The 21,904-nt window shown below is 51.1% G+C and overlaps 1 protein-coding gene across 7 annotated transcripts in view; it reads right to left on the minus strand.

Moving 5' to 3' along the window:
• Positions 1 to 718: 718 nt before the first annotated feature.
• Positions 719 to 21,904, minus strand: part of crtc3 (CREB regulated transcription coactivator 3) — a 28,466-nt gene continuing 7,280 nt past the window's right edge. For 3 of the 7 annotated variants that reach the window (XM_047041280.1, XM_047041282.1, XM_047041281.1), the window contains 12 exons: positions 21,281 to 21,342; positions 13,459 to 13,521; positions 12,397 to 12,500; positions 9,184 to 9,222; positions 8,950 to 9,059; positions 8,794 to 8,843; positions 8,078 to 8,298; positions 6,597 to 6,862; positions 6,021 to 6,236; positions 5,313 to 5,396; positions 4,851 to 5,046; positions 719 to 4,664 (listed from right to left, as the gene is read on the minus strand). In XM_047041280.1, coding sequence (XP_046897236.1) covers positions 4,462 to 4,664; positions 4,851 to 5,046; positions 5,313 to 5,396; positions 6,021 to 6,236; positions 6,597 to 6,862; positions 8,078 to 8,298; positions 8,794 to 8,843; positions 8,950 to 9,059; positions 9,184 to 9,222; positions 12,397 to 12,500; positions 13,459 to 13,521; positions 21,281 to 21,342 — 1,614 coding nt within the window. In that variant the 3' untranslated portion in view covers positions 719 to 4,461. The remainder of the gene's footprint in view (positions 4,665 to 4,850; positions 5,047 to 5,312; positions 5,397 to 6,020; positions 6,237 to 6,596; positions 6,863 to 8,077; positions 8,299 to 8,793; positions 8,844 to 8,949; positions 9,060 to 9,183; positions 9,223 to 12,396; positions 12,501 to 13,458; positions 13,522 to 21,280; positions 21,343 to 21,904) is intronic. The other 4 variants (XM_047041284.1, XM_047041283.1, XM_047041287.1 and 1 more) reach the window with 4 other exon arrangements.

Genomic DNA, 21,904 nt, shown 5'->3' on the forward strand with positions numbered 1-21,904 from the left:
CGTGGATGGTGCTGCAAGCGGACGGTGTCGAAGGGCCCTCAGCACACTCCAGGTGCACCAGTCTCTGTTCAGGCTATATAGAAGAGGCTGTGATTAGCACCAGCTGACTCGAATTTGCGGCTTAACAAATAAACAAGATATCTTTTTAGATCATGCTTTTTTCATCAAAAAAAGCTACATGATGTGATAGAGTTAGGACTGGAAAACAAGAACACTTTTGGAGATAATGAAGTTTAAGCATGAGAAATTCCATGGTGCTGTACGTATGAATGAGTGCACTTTGCTCTTTCTCCATCATGTCTTACAACCATCGAACTATAATAACAGGGTGGCTTGTTTTCACATCCATTATACAGAGTGCCAGATCTCCAACAGGTAATAACAGGCCAAATGTGTTCTGGTTCTACCTGAAATCAAGGTGTACACCGGAAGCTGTACACCTTGAGTACAGCTGTTGAGTCCAGACTTTAGAGCCATCTGAAGTAGAGCAGTAGTATATTTGTATCTTGACAGTACCTGCAGTTCTCTGGTCCATCAGAATCTTGACCTGTTTATTCTCCACTACTTCCACCTATTGGTGATTTTAGGGAGCACACCTATTTGTCTTCCCAGTTCATATGAACCTAGATATCTGCTGATTGTTAAACCTTCCAGTCTTTCATAAGTAACTGATCCTACAACAGCACAATGAGTGAAAAGTAAAACAGTGAACTGTAGCTTGATACACAGTATAGGGTTTTATTGTTTATATTAAATCAAAAGGTAAGCACTATAACATATACGTCACAAACCAAAAAGCCTTGTGGTGTGGTACATTTTATATTTGAAAAAAACGAAAAGATTTAAAATGACATATTACAAAAAAAGTAGTAACACTAGTGGACAAGAAACATTTTTTAAATAATAAAACTGTACATTTTCTTTAAAAGGTAAAAAAAAAAAAAAGCACAGAACAAAGCCATAAAAAGAGAAAATAATCCTTCAACAACAATAAACATCAACAACAATAACATTAGCTCTAACATTGGTATTAAAATCTGGGGGGGAAAGCCAACCTACAAGCCTGAAAACAAGCAAGAGAGTAAAAGTAAAAACAAAAGCAGAGAAAGATCAAACGGGGGGAAAAACTCACAGTATAAGTAGCGTGTCACAAAGGGTCAGAGGTCACAGAGGGACATTCTTAGAAGTAAGGCAGCAGAGGTCAGCCCATCCAGAGGCTGGGAGACAAGCAGGGAGGCAGGCTTCAGAAGAACAGATACATTATCAAATGCATTCAGGCAGTGATCAAGGTTTATGGGTCTGGAAAACAATCTGGCCAGAACAGGACTGGAATGACCAGACCTAGACATGCTTTACCCAGTCTCTCCTCACTGCACACACAGTACATAAGCTACCTATCTTTATACAAGGTAAAACAGATGATATGTACTGATAAGTACTGTAGTTGAAATTAATTAAAAAACGTTTTTAAATCAAATAAAAAAACTCAAAGTGAACCTGTCGCAGAGCTGGTCCAAGGCTTCAGACGAGTTTTTGTGTGAACAGAAAGTGCTGGAATCCAGAGCGACTGTTACGTGTCCCAAGCACCAGAGAAAAATAAGTGTCATGCACAGTTAACACAGCAAGCACGCCATGTTCACAACTCTGATGACGTAGCTGCTACGACACCTGACAAGGGTGAGACGGAACAAAGATAACCCCCAATGCAGCAGTACAACTATGCAACGTAGAGGACGTCTCCACTGCAGTAAGACTGAACCAGTGTGTGAGTGAGAAAACTAATGAGTGGACTCAGACATGACTGATCTTCTCCGCTCATCTCCAGCCTCTTCAATGTGGACATCGCACACATATTGGTCTTGTTTTATAAATTCAGTTCTAGAAATATATTGTACAAAAATCTCAAGAAAGGGAATAACAACCTAGATAATAAAAATGATCATTGCATAATGTCAGCCGGTTGCCTGCTTAACAGGTTGCCTCTGTGATTCACTTGTTCACAGATTACAAAAGTGCATAGCCAAACGAGCAAGTTTGTGACTTTCCCTGGGAGGAGATATTGCTCCCCATCTTATTTATTTTTTACTCCAGAATGCACTAACAGTTTCAATCTATTTCAAATCTTATGGCATCTCATCATCATCCTAAAGTAAAAATTAATCAGCAGACCCTTAGGGGGCACTAAACAGCAGAGCCCTGACTGAAGGATGTTATTAGGGAAAAACAAACATCGATGCCTTAGGGTTATGAAACAATTAACCATATTCCCTAAAGTATGTGTATTTTTTGCTATATTATCATGATGTAAACAGACTAAGATGACAATGTAAAGCCTCACATCAGTCTGTCTGTCCTGACTATGGCTTGATTCATTCTCAAAAAGTGATCTTTGGGTTTTAGGGTAAAATATATTCCATAAAATATATTTATTTATTTATACTGTAATATATACCTATATATAATATCAAATCCATATTAAATCCACAGAATGGGATGTGCTCAGTGCAAAAATATCATACAAGCCAATATTATACCGGATGTCCACAGTAACTGCTTTTAAGTGTTCAAAATAAAAGCAATTCTTTGAGGTCTCGATTCAACCATTTCTGGGATCTTCACGACAGCATGGAGAGAGGAAGAGGGGGTAGTGAGTCAGTCCAGTGCGAAAATAATCTATCCACAATTGCCAAGAGTGTTCCCTCATTAAAAACCAACAAGACTATACACATAGAAAGAGCGCATTACAAGTCAGTACAAAAAAGGTAAAATAAACAGTTTCTTATATAATGGATAAACATGTAAAGATAAACAAGTTAAAAACAAACCTTTCCTTTCCATGGTTTAGGCTGTCACAGCACTTCCACCCCCCCACTCCTGTGTTAAAAGGGAAGAGGTCCTCCTAAGCACCGCTAACAGCCAGAAGTGCCCCCAGACAGGCTCTGGAGGTCAGTCTACGGCTGTCTGCAGACAGGGGCAACTGGATCTATTCATGTTGTGACTAGAAAATAGATCTGGTCGCAACAATATCTTTTAGTATTGTAACAAAAAGCTTTTAAACTTGTACTCTAATATTAAGTATCGTTGTCATATTAAAACTTTTCTTTGTAAACAGTTTGCCCTTTTAGTCTCGTTGGAAAAATACATTCTAGTCAGACTGCAATTAATGAGGCATTTTTATATACTGTGTATATATATTTGTCTGTGGCAAACAACTTTGTAAAAAAAATATACTAGGCCTGTGTATGCAAGGATTGACGTTAAAAAACAATGCTTCGTCCAGACTGACGGATCCCCCCAGTCTTCATGTCTACCATGCCTGGTGGGTCATCAGTGGCTATGGCAGGCCTGGCCGGGGCCTGACCGTGGATCAGTACTGGGGACAAGGCAGGCTGGCTGGCCTGTCACAGCCCTGCTAGTACAGTATGGCATCAGAGCAGTGCTGGCCCCGCGCTGGTGACGCTTCTGTGTCCTCGGGGGAGGAGGGGTGCTGGGGGTTCAGAAAGTGAGGAACATCGGTGCTGCCAACACACACTCTCCCCGAGACGCCGCTCTGCATGGCGATGGAGTTGCTGTGGGCAGTAACCACGGCAACGGTGTTGCCATGTCGCCGGTTGCCGTGGTGACCCGGCTCGCCATGTCGCCTGCACCCGGCTGTGAACACACAGCATGGTGTGTGTCTTTGTGTGTGAGTGTGCGTGCGTGAGAGACAGAGAGAGATAGAGAAAGAGAGAGCGCTGGAGACTGGCAGGAGGACAGGGAGCCTCTCTGGGGTTCACGGCACCCATCCCTCCCCCTACAGGGCCCAGGATCCTGCTGCTATAGAACCTGGAGCGGCACCTCTGACAGAGAGACAACCACCCAGAGAGCTCCAGGGCCGAGCAGCCCTCTCTGAGCAGGACAGCCCTCTCTCTGAGCAGGACAGCCCCTCCCAGTCATCAGAGGGAGAGCTGCTTGACCGTGGCGGAGGAAGATGGACCAAGTGTGAACGTGTACCTCTCTCCCTCTGGGCTGTCGTGCTCCAACACCAGCACTGCTGCAGGTTCCAGGCTCCCAGGCCTGCCTCAGAGGAGAGGCTGCACATGGAGGAAAGGGATGTGTGTGTGTGTGTGTGTGTGTGTGTGTGTGTGTGTGTGTGTGTGTGGAGTAAGCAGATGTACAGGATGTGTGCTGCAGACATCTCTTACAGTGAATGATTACACGGGGTGTGTGAAAAGGTTCACAATGTTGTTTGTAAACAGGGTCTGTTCACATGTCTGTTCCTCTGTCATGGCGCGAGCGTGCAAGCAAGTGTGCACGCGCGTGTCTACGTATTCACATTAGTCTCATCTCAGTGGCAGTGGTGACGAGCGCAGCAATGGCTCCAAGATCAGATTGTCTGCATGCATGTACTTATACAATTGTACACGTGTGTGTGTGTGGTCTTAGCTGTTGATGTGTGTGTGTGTGTGTGTGTGATTGTTTTCACAGTCTATCACTACGGAAGCTGTCCTCCACAGATGGGTCAGGCAGGACCATGTCAGGGTCACTGAGCATGCTCAGTCCATCCAGGCTGAGGGGCTCGATGCGCAGCTCGTCCTCCAATGGGAAGCCTTCGGAGTCGAAGCACTCTGGGACGGCCAAGAGGAGGCTGCTGATGTCCTTAGACAGACTGGGGTTGGAGTCGTCTGGAGGGAGACGGATCGTGGTCAGCGCATGGTACTACACTTAAACGCTTTCATCCATTTTGATTGGATTCAACCTTTATTGATATTCAGCAGAAATCTTGCATTTAAAAGTTGCATTGACGCACATACGACAGTACAGACATTTAAACAGTCCCCCTTTCACCCCCCCCCCACCCCCCGACCTACCTGTGAGGATGATATTGGGCACCCCTCCACTACAGTTGGAATACAACATGTTGGGCCTCATCTGCAGGTCCTGCAGGTTGCCATGGGAACCGCCCAGTCCCATGAGGGCGGCCTGCGAGTAGAGGGAGGAGGGGTCGAAGCAGGAGCTCGCTGCCATGGAGCTCATGGCGTTCTCCAGCATGTTATACTGGTCCAACTGGGGAGGGCAAAGGCACCGTGACCCTCTGCACACCAACAATATGTACACCTCTCTGTGTATCCCAAACAGCATTCATACTAGTCGACTGATGCTCTGACCCAAAGACCAAACAAGTGCCTATGGACCAGTGAAGTCCCACAGCCACGTGAGCTGCCTGATCTTTGCTGAGGTGCGAGCACAACAGTGAGGGGTCTTTAAGAAGCCATGGAGAGGGGAGAGCCTGCTGTGTCAGGTCCCCCCGCCCCCCCTGCCCCCTGCCTTACCTGGTAGGACAGGGTCTTGGCCTGGCGACTGGAGAACTGGGTGTCCATGAAGGGGTCGTTGAAGAACGCTGCCATGTTGTTGTGCTGGGAGAGACCAAGGAGAAGACAGAGAGTTAGGAGCATGTCGTGTGCACAGGCAGCTCCACACAGGATCACTTTGAACCCTGATATCAGCGTCATAACAAACTCTCCCCCAACTCATCCCTCTTGTGACCTGTGTGTCATTCTACAAACACAACAGGCAGGCTCCAATCAAGCTCACTGACTGATGATTGGGCCAAAGGCCTGAGACAATTCCCATCTCCTTTTGAACATTGGATTTTGGTCTCTGTTACCAATCATTTTGTATTCATTGACCAAAGAGCAGAGCATTAGGTTTAGTGGATGTGTTGTGGGAAGTGGAAAGGGGCATGGAGCACTTGGTGCAAGGGATCAATCAGGGGAACATGAGAGGAGAGTTCACCAGAGAGAGAGATCAGTGGGGTGCTCAGACAGCAAGCCTAGAGAGACTATTAATATCACTGCCTCTTATCCGACCACCCAGGCTGCCAGACTCTCACGCCACACCACACACACGCCACACACAGGTATACACACACACACACACACACACACACAGAAGCAAGCACACGCACACACACGACACATTAAACCCACAGAAACAGAGAAAGGGTGGTGGGATAGGAGGAGGACTGCTCTCTCACTCACAGGGCTGGAGTTGAAGTCCAGGGGAAGGTTCTGGAGAGGGGAAACCGGCTGCTGCTGCTGCTGCTGTTGGTGATGGTGTTGTTGGTGATGATGTTGGTGATGTTGTTGTTGTTGACACTGCTGCCCCCCCTGCCCCACTGTATGCTGGGTCTGCTGGTAGAGAGGATAGGGAGGGGGGGGCTCCATGGGCATGCTGCTGGTGTCCAGAGCGACCCCCTGGGGAGGAGACAGGACAGCACACAGCTCACTGTGTAGCACTGATGTTACACATGAACATGTGTGAAAACATGTATGTGCCTATGTGTATACCCGTCTGTGTGTGTGCTTTACCTCTGTATGTGTGCATGTCTGTATACCTGTGTGTGTGTGTGCTTGCATTAGTGTATTCCTGTGTGTGCGTGTGTACCTGTGTGTGTACCTGTGTGTGTGTTAGTACCTGTGTGTGTGTGTGTACACCTGTGTGTACCTGTGTGTGTATTAGTACCTTGGTGTGTTTGTGTGTGCATTCCTGTGTGTGTGTGTGTGTGTGTGTGTGTGCGTGCGTACCTGTGTGTGTGTGTGTGCGTGCGTGCGTACCTGTGTGATGGGCGACAGCGAGGGGGACATGGTGGGGGACAGCTGCTTGGCCAGGCCCCTGCGTTGCTCTGCCCCGGGCGAGAGGGTGAGGGGGCTGATGGGGGCGGGGCGCCGCCGCGGCGAGCTGCTCATGGCCCCCGGGGCAGGGCTGGAGAGAGACGCCAGGCGCAGCGACGAGTGGATGGAGGGGTTGCTGAGGGACGAGTGCAGCTGGGAGTTACTGAGCGAGGCCTGGATGGAAGGGTTGCTCAGAGACGAGGACAGGCCTGGAAGAGGAGACAGAAGCAGAGACGGTGTGAGCCGGACAGCTCGGAGCGGTACTGATGCCAGTAAAGGACCGGTCCCCCCCCCCCCCCCCCTTTTCTGTCTTGGATTGAAGGAGGGGGAGAGAGTGGCTGTGTTAAGGCACAGGCCTGGGAAACAGCAGAGAAGGCCGACAGGATGTGATATGTGTTCTGTTTTCCAGCCCTCTGTCCAATCCAAACCCAAAACACTGGGACTAAATTATTCACTCCCCAACTTTAGTGAGACAAAGGGAGACAGGAAGACAGAAAGAGATGAAGAGATAGAGAGGAGAAACGAGGACAGAGGAAAATAAGAGGGGGAGGGAACAGAGCAAGACAACAGAGTGCAAAGAAATGAGCTGTTTGTTTGAATTCAGAACAGGGCCAAAGTTCATCTGAGTCTTAGTTCTCCCGCCAGGCTGTAAGGATGCATAAAAGAGTGTATAACACACAGACACAGACACACACACAGACACAGACACAGACACACACAGACACACAGACACACAGACACACAGACACACACACACACACACAGACACAAAGGAGGAAAGGCAGAGAAAGAGCGGACATTGCTGTGATCAGATGGGGAGGAGAGGGAGGAGGTGGGGAGACAGAGACATCGAAACACCAGACACACACACCCACACCTCCTTCAACTAAACACAAAACACACACACCCACACCTCCTTCCACTAAACACAAAACACACACACCCACACCTCCTTCCACTAAACACAAAACACACACACCCATAACACCTTCAACTAAACACAAAACACACACACCCACACCTCCTTCCACTAAACACAAAACACACACACCCACACCTCCTTCCACTAAACACAAAACACACACACCCATAACACCTTCAACTAAACACAAAACACACACCCACACCTCCTTCCACTAAACACAAAACACACACACCCACACCTCCTTCCACTAAACACAAAACACACACACCCACACCTCCTTCCACTAAACACAAAACACACACACCCACACCTCCTTCCACTAAACACAAAACACACACACACCCATAACACCTTCAACTAAACACAAAAAAAACCACACACCCATAACACCTTCAACTAAACACAAGACACACACACCCATAACACAAGACACGCACAATACCTTCACCTAAACACGACACACACACACTTAACCCCCCCCCCCCCCTCCCAAACCCACCCTGGGTGCTTCCTATACCCAGGTGCATCATGGCGGCGGGCAGGTTGCCGGTGCTGCTGCCCCCGCTCAGGTTGGGGTAGGCGCCCCCGTCCTCGGGGTCCAGGGGGGTGGGCAGCGGGGAGGGGAAGTGCAGGTTGCTGAGGTCCGGGAGAGAGCCCCCCGTGTTCAGCGAGCCCTGGTAGTGGGACAGGCCAGCGTTCTGCTCCGGGGACGGAAAAATACTGGGACAGGAAGGAGAGAGGGGAGTTAGAGACAGCTAGGGGACTGGGCTGTGGCGCTGCGAGGCTGCGAGGCGGCGTGGAGGAAGCCCTGAGTGGCATGGTGTGGAGTCGTCCTGACTCACTGTACTGACTAGACTGCTGACGGCACTGACCACAAACACTCCAGAACAATATTGTGCCTCATATGGCCGCCCCTCTGCCAGGCCTAGTCCTGCATCCAAACAAACAGCAACAATAGCAGCCTCACACGCCAGTCGTTCGCCCTGTGTGAGTCAGCAGGACGAGGTCTGGGCAGATTCTGATTCACTGCTCCCTCAGTGGACTCTCAGACAACAGAACAGGAGGGGACTAACTGCAGCGGAGTCATGAGAAAGTGCATCAAACCACCCTAACCTTCATTGCTCACGTATTTGTTTTGTTTTAATCTTCTAGTACACTACGTGGGGGGGGGTCTACATATGTTCATGGTGTTTCATTACGATCTTAATGACTTACTTGATTCCAGGCACTTCACAGGATTTGGGTCGTGAGGAGAGAGACTGGACCTGGAACAGGTAATGATCAGCGTGATTACCCAGAGTCCCCTGGGGCTGGCCTGTGTGGCAGCCTGCTGCAGTGACAGTCTCAGACCAGAGGCATGCTGGGGCTTACCTTCTTGGCCTCCCACAGCTGCTTGGGCAGGGGCTTGCTGACGCCTAGGAGTCCCTCCTCGTTGGACAGGGAGGGGAAGGAGAACACTGTGGACACAGGAACACACAGGCCTGCCGATGGTCACACTGGAACACAGCCACATCAACACACAGCTCGTCTGGGGGGGGGGGGACAGGCTGGGACACAGGCGGGTGTGTGTGTGTGAGGAGAGGAAGCAGGGTGTGACCAACTCACCATCACCAGAGCCATCCACCTCAACCTCGTTGACACTGGCTGCTCTCCAGGCACCGTCACATGGAGAGACATAAGGAGAGAGAGACAGAAGGAGAAAGAGACAGAAGGAGAGAGAGACAGAAGGAGAGAGAGACAGAAGGAGAAAGAGACAGAAGGAGAGAGAGACAGAAGGAGAGAGAGACAGAGACAGAAGGAGAGAGAGACAGAAGGAGAGACAAACGGAGGGATGGATAGAGGATACAAAATTAAGTAAAAAGACCCATAAATCAACGCGTAACCCCTTCCCCAGGTGCCCCATGTATGTATGTATGTATGTATGTATGTATGTATGTATGTATGTAGGGCGTCAATTCCACTGACTACAGAGCCGGGTCTGGGTTGTTAATATATCAGCAGTGTCACACTCACAGGCTCAAATCACACTCAGTCCTTAAAGGCTGCTAGACATTGAAAAAGCAAGAGGAAGTGATGCAGGGATCAGAGAGAGAGAGAAAGAGGAGTGTGTGAGGAGAGAAAAACCAAGAGAGAGAGGACCAGAGTGGAGGGCAGGGCAGAGCACAGGGCTAGGCTGAGGGACCAAAGGCCCAGTGAGACTAGAAAGAGGACCATTGTTTTCCTGGGTCTCTATGATCCGAAATAGGACAGAAGCTCTTTCTCCTCCTCCTCCTCCCCCTCCACTCTTACCAACAGCAGGCTGGGCGCCAGACCAGCACTCCTCCTTCCCTCTTGTGCCTTGTCTCATTCCATCTCCCTCTCATTCCCTTCTCTCCAGCGTCACAGCAAAATATCTCTCTGCACATCTTTCTCCTTTCTTCAAGCCTTTTCTGCGTGCTCTTGTATGGACCCTCTTCACTCCTCCCTTTCAAACCCCATTTCCTTTCCCTCTCTTCCTCAGCGGTCTGTTCGTTAGCAGCGGTCAGCTCTCAGCTTGCTCGAGCACAGAGACAACAACAGCCCAGCGATGTCCCACTCCACCTCCACCCACAGATGCTACTGACGGAAACCAGAAGAGGGGCTCGGAAAATGTTTGGTGTTACTGGCTCAACTCTGGTCTAGAGCAGGGAAGGTGTCTGGTCTGGAGCAGGGAAGGTGTCTGATGTAGAGTAGGGAAGGTGTCTGGTCTAGAGCAGGGAAGGTGTCTGGTCTAGAGCAGGGAAGGTGTCTGGTCTAGAGCAGGGAAGGTGTCTGATGTAGAGCAGGGAAGGTGTCTGGTCTAGAGCAGGGAAGGTGTCAGGTCTAGAGCAGGGAAGGTGTCTGATGTAGAGCAGGGAAGGTGTCTGGTCTAGAGCAGGGAAGGTGTCTGGTCTAGAGCAGGGAAGGTGTCTGGTCTAGAGCAGGGAAGGTGTCTGGTCTAGAGCAGGGAAGGTGTCTGATGTAGAGCAGGGAAGGTGTCTGGTCTAGAGCAGGGAAGGTGTCTGATGTAGAGCAGGGAAGGTGTCTGATGTAGAGTAGGGAAGGTGTCTGGTCTAGAGCAGGGAAGGTGTCTGGTCTAGAGCAGGGAAGGTGTCAGGTCTAGAGCAGGGAAGGTGTCTGATGTAGAGCAGGGAAGGTGTCTGGTCTAGAGCAGGGAAGGTGTCTGGTCTAGAGCAGGGAAGGTGTCTGGTCTAGAGCAGGGAAGGTGTCTGGTCTAGAGCAGGGAAGGTGTCTGATGTAGAGCAGGGAAGGTGTCTGGTCTAGAGCAGGGAAGGTGTCTGATGTAGAGCAGGGAAGGTGTCTGGTCTAGAGCAGGGAAGGTGTCTGATGTAGAGCAGGGAAGGTGTCTGGTCTAGAGCAGGGAAGGTGTCTGGTCTAGAGCAGGGAAGGTGTCTGGTGTAGAGCAGGGAAGGTGTCTGATGTAGAGCAGGGAAGGTGTCTGGTCTAGAGCAGGGAAGGTGTAGGGAAGGTGTCTGGTCTAGAGCAGGGAAGGTGTCTGGTCTAGAGCAGGGAAGGTGTCTGATGTAGAGCAGGGAAGGTGTCTGATGTAGAGCAGGAGCATGTCTCTACTTGTGGTTGTTTCCACTTCATGTGAGGCAGCTCAGGGCTGTGTGTTCATACACCATACAGGTGTGAATGCCGCCAGCCAAGTAATAACAAGGTCATAATCCTCCTGACATTCATTCTAGCAAGTGTCTCACGTACACACACACACATCAGAAGGGAGTGGTTGCAGGGGGTGTCAAATGGCACACAACATTAAGACTACCACAGCAGCCCCGGTTCCATTCCAGCCCGCGACCTTTGCTGCAAGTCATCTTCTCTCTCTCTCTCTACACCAGCCCCCCTTTCCTGTCTCACTATTATTAATAAAGTGGAAAAGCCTAGAAAAACGTTGAGAAGTGAGCAGTTGCACACACCTGACAGAAACGCACAGATGAGTGTGCGGTGCAGGCAGGTTGGCAGAAAGCAAACCCCCTCAGCCTCGTCGGCGTGTAGAGATTCTGTTTGTATTTGAAACTCACGCTTGGACCGGATCTTTGGCCAATATCCTGTTTAAACTTGTCGGCTAAACAAAAGGCAGTAGTAATCCACCACAGGGCTCTGCAGAGAGAGCCCACACCCTGTCGGCTCGCCATGCCATAAAGATGTCCAAATTACCTCAACTTCACACGAGGGCAACACGCCTTGTCACTCCAGCCCAACAAGGGGGGGGGGGGGGGGTCAATAGAGAAAAGACGGGGGAATGAAGACAGAAAGAGAGAAAGAAGATCATTAAGAAGAGCCCTGGAGGGAGGAGGCCCAGGTTGCCTCAGGAGATTTTCAGTCTGTGTTTGCAGACACAGCAAGTCATCTTTGCTTATTTATCTAGTTCAACGTCCCAGGAAGATTTGTGCTCCCACGACAAAATGATGTAACATTGCGCCAAGCTCCAACTGAAGCACTACACGGACATTCCTTTCGTCAGAAACAAAGCCCAGCACCAGCCTCGGACAGGCATCTCTTGAGCATCCATTTTGTGTTTGCAAAGTCGGAGTCGGAGAGATGGACTGTGTTCTCTGTTAATAAGTGACTTACAGAGAAGAACACAAACACCACACACCACCGTGTGCTGCAGCGGCGCTGCACGTGCGTGTGTGTGTGTGTGAATGAGCCAGACAATGAGTGAGGAAGGGAGGGAGGGGAGTGAGCGAGCACCAGTTGAAAATCTTCCCGTTTGGCTAAGGTATGGCTTATTCTCATCTGAACATGTGCCACACTGCACTGCATGGTTCCGTGTGTGTCTGTGTGTGCTCTCACCGTTGCGCAGGGGTGGCCCTCTGCCCATCTGCTGGTTCATTCCAAAAGGATCCTGGGGGTTGGGGTTCATGGCGCTCGTGTGCAGCGCTGAGTCCGAATTGGTTCTGTGTAGGAGGAGAGAGACGGGGCAGAGGAGCAGGATGTTAGTGCTATGACACGCCGGACACGAACACAAGACTGCCTGCCGCACTGCCTGCCGTGAGGGACTGAGTCATCCTGGTCAGAGTTCTGCTCTGCCTACACACTCCTGTGAACCCTCACTCTCCTTCAGGCCGTGGTGATAAGAACACACACACACACACACACATACATTCGTTGATTCATTCATGCAATCGCGAAACGCACCTTCACTGGCACACACTCGCTCCATTAGGAACTGGTGCACATGCGCACTCATTCATTCATGAATGAAGCCGCTGGGACATGCGGTCGTGCGTACACCTTGGCACTCACTCACGTGCCTCCCTTTCACTAGCTACAACTGAGGGCTTCCTCGAGTGCTGTCCATGAAGCTCCAGTGGCTGTGTTTCTGCCTCTCTCCCTCTCTAGACACGTCCCTCTCCGAGCGGTGGCTCACTCCCCCCTCCCTGTTGCCCTCAGACCCATGTCACGAACCCTGCTGATTGGCAGAGGCCCGTGTGTCTGCGTTCGGTGGCGTCAGGAGGAAGAGAGAACTGGTTAAAGGAAGGCGCGAATCAGCTGTGGATTCACGCCAGCGGTGTTAGTGGCAGCACGGGGCACTGTGGTGTCCTAAAGCTTAAAGGGTTAGTGAGGAAAAACTATTGATTAGTGTGTTGCATTAAAAAAAGAGAGAACTACTCAGACCACAGTAGAGTTCTGACTCTGTTACCCCGTGTATGAGAACCTCATCTGACAGAAGAAATAAGCGGGGGGGGGGGGGGGGGGGGGGAATCAAGAGATGGTCGGGATGAGGAGGGTCCTGGCAGAGCATCACAGAGGACAGAGACAGTTAGAAGAGATCAAAGTGATAAAGTGGTCCGGAGAGGTCGGTCTACGTGAGAGAGAGAGAGGAGAGGAACGACTGTAGAGGTCAAAGGTCACCTGTTGAGCTGTGATATTAATCTAAACCCAGGGCGTTTCTCCTCAGTCCACGGCTGCTGCTCCCTTCAGAGTCAAAGACAGACCAGAGAGAGACCAGAGAGAGAGAGGGAGGGAGAGCGATACCAGAGAGAGAGATACAGGAGAAACCAGAGAGATATACAGAGAGAAAGACCAGAGAGAGAGAGATAGAGAGAGAGATACAGAGAGAGAGATATGTACAGAGAGAGAGACAAGACAGACATTTAGAGGAGGACATCCCAAGACGCTTGTTGGTTACTCCCCCTGTACTGGGTTCAGTACAGGAGAGTAAGAGACAGAAGAAATCATACATAATTGCTACACACAAATGATCCAGACAAACTTGCCCCCTGAGAAAATGAAGAGAAAAACAGTAAATGAGGTACTGTAGAGCAGTGCTTCTCTAACTGGGGGCCACAGGAGATGCACACCGCTAAAAAAGAGGATTTAATTATAAGGGGGGGGGGGGGGGGGGGGGGGGGGGGGGGTACCACTGCAGTAGATTGCACAAGAAATCAGAAGCAACTCCCGTCTGATCACAACCCCCTGGAGAGATATGTTTGTCTGGCAACAGGCACAATACAAAACATGTGATCAAGTGCAGTCTTTCTTCAGCCCACAACAATGGCAAGGGAAAAATGATCTTCAATGGAATTCTGCCTGAATGTGTCCAAGAACTGAAATAAAAATGAAACACACCAACACCTTGATTCCACATGAAGGAACCTTCTAAACCCTGGGATGTTTTCCCTTTGTAATACCAGCATGCATATTGCGTGATACAAAACTGAAATTATTTTCCTTCAAACCAAGACAACACAGCTCTACAACAGTCACTTAGTCTTAAGGTACAGATGGTTCTAACCTTGAACACACACACACACACACACTGTGTGTGTGTAAAGACAGCTGGACTCAGTGAGTCATGAAACCCAGATTCTCTCCAAGTTAGAAAGCTGTCCACTGTGGTGATCCCAGGGTACCCCCAGTACCCGAGCCCTCCTCTCCCTGCAGGGCACGCCCTCTTCTCCCTGCAGGGCACGCCCTCCTCTCCCTGCAGGGCACGCCCTCCTCTCCCTGCAGGGCACGCCCTCCTCTCCCTGCAGGGCACGCCCTCCTCTCCCTGCAGGGCACGCCCTCCTCTCCCTGCAGGGCACGCCCTCCTCTGTCTACAGGGGACGCCCTCCTCTCCCTGCAGGGCACGCCCTCCTCTCCCCAGAGGGGATGCCCTCCTCTGTCTACAGGGGACACCCTCCTCTCCCTGGAAGGACCATCACTGCACTTTCACTCTTCCTAATGGGTCGGGGGAGAGAAGCAGGGGGTCATAAAAGGAGGGCCATACCTCTGCACCTGTCATGTGACCAGGCTGGGCTCACTTATCGACCTGGCTGCACAGCGGGCGTTACACCCCCTGCAACACCTACCTCTGGTGATACCTCGGGGATCACAGTGGGAGTGTGACACACACCCAAACGCACCCAATTGGTCCCAAAAAGCGAACGTCAGCCCCAAAGCTGTACTTGGGTGTGCGCGTGTCAGGTGAAGGGTAGCCATGGTGATGAGCGGAGAGGAAGGGAGCCGGGCGTGTGGGTGAAGGTGCAGAGAAGGCTCATCAGGACAGGGGACCTGCTCAGACTGGGCCGCTCCGGGCTATGAGACAGCTGCTGATGGTTTCAGCCTCTTGTTCCGTGGCATGCATGCTTAATGGCCGGACGCAGATTCGATGTAATCACTACTGCAAACACACGCACACACGCAGTGGGAAACAGCAGGGCAGGAGTCCAGCAGGGCACCAGACAGGCCGAGCAGTGTGGACGGTCCTGCTCCACCCCACCCACCCCCCCACCCAGATAACAGCAGCTTTGTTGCACATTTCCAAGTTAAGCCGTTTGTCCCTCCCCCTGCGCTGTAGTGTCCCAGGGCTTAGCAGCACAGGCCATATGGGGGACCAGCCAGCCCCCTCCCTTCACTCTCGTTTCATCCCAGAGCCGACTACCCTCCCCTCTCTGCCTCTACCCTACACATTCCTCCCTCTCATCCCACTTTCTGTGTATGCCCACTATTAACGGGACTTATTACAGGAAATATATATATATATATATATATCTGCAAATGGTAAAGACAGCTTTATGAACATAGCCACCAGACGATAAGAGGTGAAATGGTGCAGCATGGAGGATAAACACAGAATCACGACGCACACAGACACACACAGAGAGATTTACACTCCACTCAAGCAGCCGAATATCACTCAGGAGTGGAGGCATGTGGTTCCATCCATCTGATAGCCGCTGTTGTCGTCTTTATTTAGCTCTAGCATGGTGGGGCAGGCTGCTGCTGTGGCACTCATCCTGAGATCTGATCTGAGACAATCACAATCCTACCCAACTCCATTCTCGAGGGTAAAACCACAATCCCATTCCAGCTCCATTCTAGAATCACAATCCCATTCCAGCTCCATTGTAGAATCCCAATCCCATCCAGCTCCATTCTACAGGGAGAATCCCCCCAGACACACTGAAGAGTCAGAACCCCCCCAGCTGCACCTGAAGGAGCGCATGGCTGTGTGATCCCATCCTCTGGACCGCCGTCCCCAGAGAAGCCAGTGGAGGAAGAGCTGGCCAGTGATGGGTGGGTGGGGGTGAAGGAGGGCGTGGGACTGGAACAGAGGCATTGACCCCAGCTCATGACCCAGGCCAGCTGTGTTCTGTGGGGACTCATCCATGGCTGTGCTCAGGCCTCAGGACCCAGGACCAGACAACAGCCTCTGGCCAGGCACCAGTGAAACTACAGGTCCCATGAGAGATGTGTTCTGGAGGTCGGCTCCAAATACACACAACCCAACAGTGAACTCCTTAACATGGAAATGACAGGGTCAAACAGCCTTATATAGTCCTACAGCAGGGAACAGGAATCCTATTTATTCATTTTTGTATTTCGACCAAATGAGAAAGAAAAAAAAAGAAAGAAGAAGAAAAAATGACAAGCTAAAAATAAAAGGGCATCAAGCTTTATCACCAATCTGGTTTTATAAGCTGTGGGCCAGAACAGTGAGAGGCTTTGTGAAACGTTCCCTCGCATTTCTGCCATGCCTGTGGGTCCCACAGCACTGACCCCAGCCGCTCACAGGAGCAGCCCGGGGCAGTGTGTCGCACCGGCCCAGAGCTTTTAACACGTCCCCTCGAACACCCCTGCAAAGCAAACACGCATGCATCACATCGCTCTGGACACGCGCTCCTGCTATCTATACACCGGATCTGCCATCCATCTCCAGCGCTCGTAAACGTTGGCCGTGACATGCCCGCCGCGATGCGGACGGGCAGCCGCCAGCCTGTGGTACGCGGCCGAGGGCGGCGCTGAAGGGGTTAAGAGGGATTTGTGCGCCCGGCGGTAATGCAGTGCAGATGTGGCCGGCTCTGTAAACACTTCCCCCTCCACTCTCTCTCTCCCCGGAGAGAGACCAGCAGAGCATCTGGCTCCTGGCACGGCCCTGCAGGACACGTCTCTGCCGAGTCTTGTCACAAACACCAGTTATCTGCAACCCCTCACTCACAACACAGCCCCGCACAGTCCTCTCACGGGGGGGGAGGGGGGGACACCTAGGTGTGTGACCCTCAAGGTCAAATACAGAACAAGGGTCTGCTTCAACTGGGTGCGGGGTCAAGTCAACTGGACACTCACGGGGGCAGCCAGGGGAGCGCTTGGAGCAGCTGGTCGGGTGATGCAGAGCTATGCTACTGTCGTCTCAGATGAGAGGTTGCAACTCATTCATAAGCTTTCACGACTTGCACATCCCTGCAGTCAAACTCAGATGCTAGACATTTCTGGAGATGTTTTATGGGTGGTAGCTATATTCTCCGCGTCAGATCACGCATAGCTGGAATGACCCATGTGACCTCAGAGGCTCCCAGAATCCTCATCTCCTTCCAATGATTCGTTTACTCTACTCGGGCCCCGCTCTGTCCTGGCCCTGGTCTGTCCTGGCCCTGGTCTGTCCTGATATTGTAGTCAGCTCAGTGTCCTCCTATTTGCTTTACTGCTGCATGAAATGAAATACCATAAATCCATCACTACAAATAACCTAAATCCAGCTCAGTGACTCAGGTCTGGCAGATGGGGTACTGTTGAGCGGAGAGGGATTCAGCCTTCCTCTGCTCTCTGAACAAGAGCTGTAACAACACACACCATCAAAGATTTAGGCTACGGGACCAAGACCAACCCAAATCACTTTAACAATGCAAAGCTTTAGTTTTCCTAAAGGTGATAAACAGACCGGCTGGGATGAGAGCTGACCACGACAAAACTCAATCCTCAACACGGAGAAAGGAAGCAGAACAGACCCGTTCCCTTGTCAGGAACCTGCCTGGTCCACAATACAGCCCCTTAGGCTCATCAACCTATGAACACGTACCACTAAAGAACCAAAGCAGAGGGACAAGGCACCTTTCCAGGGTTCCTGACCTCTTAAGTGCACAGAGAAAGCCCCAGATGCAGGGGGGGACAGTGGGACTACGTTTACATGATGGTATCAATTCGAATCTAGCTTTATCCGGATAATGCTAATTTTTGGGGCAACTGCTATTTTCCTAATATATATGGCAGTGAATATACCGAATCATTGGCCGAAAGCATGTCATATCCCAGTACGATACGTGGCGCTGTTTTCATTACAACTAGAGGTGATAAGGCCCTTTCCGCTTGACCTGTTCACCACTACCAACAACAACAACATCAACATTTCGAGAAAGACGGCGAACGGAGAGCAAGGTGAAGCTACGTCCCTCTACATTTCGTGCATGATGACAATAGGAGTACTGCGAATGCAAACGGGCTATTGGCTCGCGTTGTTTGTTTGTTTCTGACGGGCTGGCTCCCGGCAGCGACAACGTATTGTCTTTTTCGACTTCCAGGTCACGACCTGGGAGGGAGGGTGGCGGGATCTCAAGCATGTGCAAAGACCACTTCATAGTCCAATTCACCGTTTACAAGCATGCGATGTACGAATTATCAACCGACTCGGATCGAGTTATCTCGGGGTGTCGATCGGATCGCAGTCGGACAGCAATTATTCGAACAAAGGTGTTTACAAGAAAGGGATAATTCTATTTCATTTCAAATAAGCCAATAATTCGAATCCATGTAACCACGGTGAGTGTCTCTGTAACACAGCGATGTGGATCCAGGTGCACTGAAGGTGAAGGCAGATGGTAGTTCCATGCTGCTGTGTCTAGTTGATGATAGCCAGACTGCAGAACCAGGTGGCTGAGGCCAGTCTCAGGGGGACAGGAGAGAGAGAGGGAGAGCTGGGGCCAGTCTCATGGGCACAGGAGAGAGAGGGAGAGCTGGGGCCAGTCTCATGGGCACAGGAGAGAGAGGGAGAGCTGGGGCCAGTCTCATGGGGACAGGAGAGAGAGGGAGAGCTGGGGCCAGTCTCATGGGGACAGGAGAGAGAGGGAGAGCTGGGGCCAGTCTCATGGGGACAGGAGAGAGAGGGAGAGCTGGGGCCAGTCTCATGGGGACAGGAGAGAGAGGGAGAGCTGGGGCCAGTCTCATGGGGACAGGAGAGAGAGGGAGAGCTGGGGCCAGTCTCATGGGGACAGGAGAGAGAGGGAGAGCTGGGGCCAGTCTCATGGAGACAGGAGAGAGAGGGAGAGCTGGGGCCAGTCTCATGGGGACAGGAGAGAGAGGGAGAGCTGGGGCCAGTCTCATGGGGACAGGAGAGAGAGGGAGAGCTGGGGCCAGTCTCATGGGGACAGGAGAGAGAGGGAGAGCTGGGGCCAGTCTCATGGGGACAGGAGAGAGAGGGAGAGCTGGGGCCAGTCTCATGGGGACAGGAGAGAGAGGGAGAGCTGGGGCCAGTCTCATGGGGACAGGAGAGAGAGGGAGAGCTCGATTCCCAGGGGATGGGGAGACTGCTTCAAAGTGTGCGGTTTGAAAGGCAGCAGCAGGACTATTACACACAGTATTTCAACCAATAACTTGTATTGATCTCTTGTGAAAGCAGCAGCCTGCCTGTGAGACTTTCCTTTCTCAGGGCCATGCGTATCCACAGAACTGTTACACTCATGACATCATGTTGGTGTGATGTCGTTCAAGCAGGCTTAACATCTTCTGAAGGCTCAAAGAACCACTGCTTGCCAAAGTACTGTAATTTCCTTTTTTTAATAATGGAAACAAGTGGTTACCAAGCCAACATGTTTTACCAGTTCTGGTAAAGTTAGAGGTGGAGTCACTGGCATTTGCCTGTTAGCACTAGAACCCTGTCACCTAAGCCCTACTGAAAGGGGTTAAAGCAGAGATAATTACACACACAAATCATTCTCATTTCCAAAAATATGAAACGGACACACAGTTAAGGCATGGCTTTTGTCTGAACTGTAATGGATTTGAAAAGACTCCTAAGTTAGGATTAAACCCAATGCTGTCTTTGGTAAGGATCCACGTCGGCTGGTACCCACTGCTCTGAGCCAAAGTGTTGGGAGTGGGAGTGGCACATGGCCCACCCAGCGCTCTGCCTCCGTTCTGAGAACACAAGGTCACGGCAGAGTCTGTTCGCCCAGTCAGGAGGCTCCGCAGCCAACCTGTTCTCTGCTGTCAACAGTGACATGAGGGCGTGGACCCCATTCAGCTTTACAAGTCAGTACTGTACAGTCAACATGGAGGCCAGCGGCAGGCTCTGGGCTGTGGCTCAGCTGCTGCAGTGCAAGGGAGGAGGAGGGATGAGGAGAAGGGAAGAGGAGGGACGAGGAGGAGGAGGAGGGACGAGGAGGAGGGAGGAGGGACGAGGAGGAGGGAGGAGGAGGGATGAGGAGGAGGGAGGAGGGACGAGGAGGAGGGAGGAGGGACGAGGAGGAGGAGGAATGACGAGGAGGGAGGAGGGGGGAGGAGGAGGAGGGACGAGGAGGAGGAGGAGGGAGGAGGGGGGAGGAGGAGGGGCTGCTGGCCGCTTGCCAAGCCGACATTCAAAACACAACTGCGGAGACAGGAGGCAGAGAGAATGAGGAAGGAGAAAGGGAGAGCAGAGAAAGAGAGGGCGGTAAAGAGGAAGGAGAGAGTAAGAGAGACAGACACAGAGAGAGAGAGAGAGAGAGAGAGAGAGAGAGAGAGAGAGAGAGAGAGAGAGAGAGAGAGAGAGAGAGAGAGAGAGAGAGAGAGAGCGAGAGAGCGAGCAAGAGAGAGAAGAGGTGCATGGCAAAGCCTTTTATTGCAGGGCTGTAAATCACTCCCTTGTAAACACAGGAGAAAAAACGTCCAGTAATTACACCACCAGCTCTGGGTAGGTAGAACCAGGCAGTTTAACTGAAAACAAGGATGTTGGCTGCACAGGCACCTTAAAAACAAGCCAGCCTATCAGTTAGCATCCGCCAGATGTTATTCGTGGCTGGGTAGGAGACAGTGAGAGCAGGGCAGCCCGGTGCTGTGACCTGGCTTCACCCTGTGACAGTGTGGAACCTGAGGGCCAGCAGGATGCTGTTGCATCTGACCTTTAAACCAAAGGGCTATCTGTCAAAAGCATCTTTGTAGATTCAGCCTTCCTGAGGCTAGCATTGCCTGTCCAATCAGCTGCGATCCGTTCGCACACTTCCAGCATCTCTGAGCAGAGGCGATGCAAATACAAACATCGACCTTTACATCCGCAAACATCAGAGAGGTTACGCAATTCACTTTCCGTCGGATGGACTCAACCTCGCCAAGGTAGTCATGACTCAGCAACTATGGGCACACACTCCTGAATCACTGCTGACGGGAGAGGATCCAGGAAGTCGTTCCTAGTGGTGAGAGAGCAGAGGGGGGGAGCACTCACCTTCTCCAGCTGTTGTCGGGCGGAGGGGACAGGTACACGTTCCCATACGGGGAGCTCTCCACGTGGGCGCGGTCAAGGGAATCAACAGCACGGACACAGCTTAGTGACACGAGCAGCAACACCGAGCTCTGAAACATGCATGACCACTCCAACAAACAGTGCAGACACCAAACAGTCCCTTGAACCTCTACAGTCGTGTGATGCAGTGTATGAAGAGGGCATGAGTACACAGCACATATGCATGGTCGCCTATACGGGAGAGCGGGGAAACATGTCAAGACGACTGGGCATCGTGCGAGGACCTCTTTACAACGTGAATTCTTGTGAACATGCGAACACACACACACACACACACAAAAAACTTTCAAGTGGGCAACAATTTAGAGTGGACAATACCGCCGTCTTGTTCAAGGAGTCTGAGAAACAATGTCAGCATTATAGCCCTGGTATTAACTGCCTGAGCCCAGTTCCTGTCTTTGTCTCTGGGCAGTACAGATGAGGTAAAGTCAGAGAGGGTTTAACCAACAGTGGTGCTTTCTTTAGCATGTTGTTGTTTAAAAATTACTTCTGCCTCTCAGCTCTTTTGCCAAACTTAGGACTGGACTTCTGTCCCCTTAACATCAG

The sequence above is a fragment of the Hypomesus transpacificus genome, chromosome 19, assembly GCF_021917145.1.
Source record: "Hypomesus transpacificus isolate Combined female chromosome 19, fHypTra1, whole genome shotgun sequence".
NCBI lineage: Eukaryota > Metazoa > Chordata > Actinopteri > Osmeriformes > Osmeridae > Hypomesus > Hypomesus transpacificus.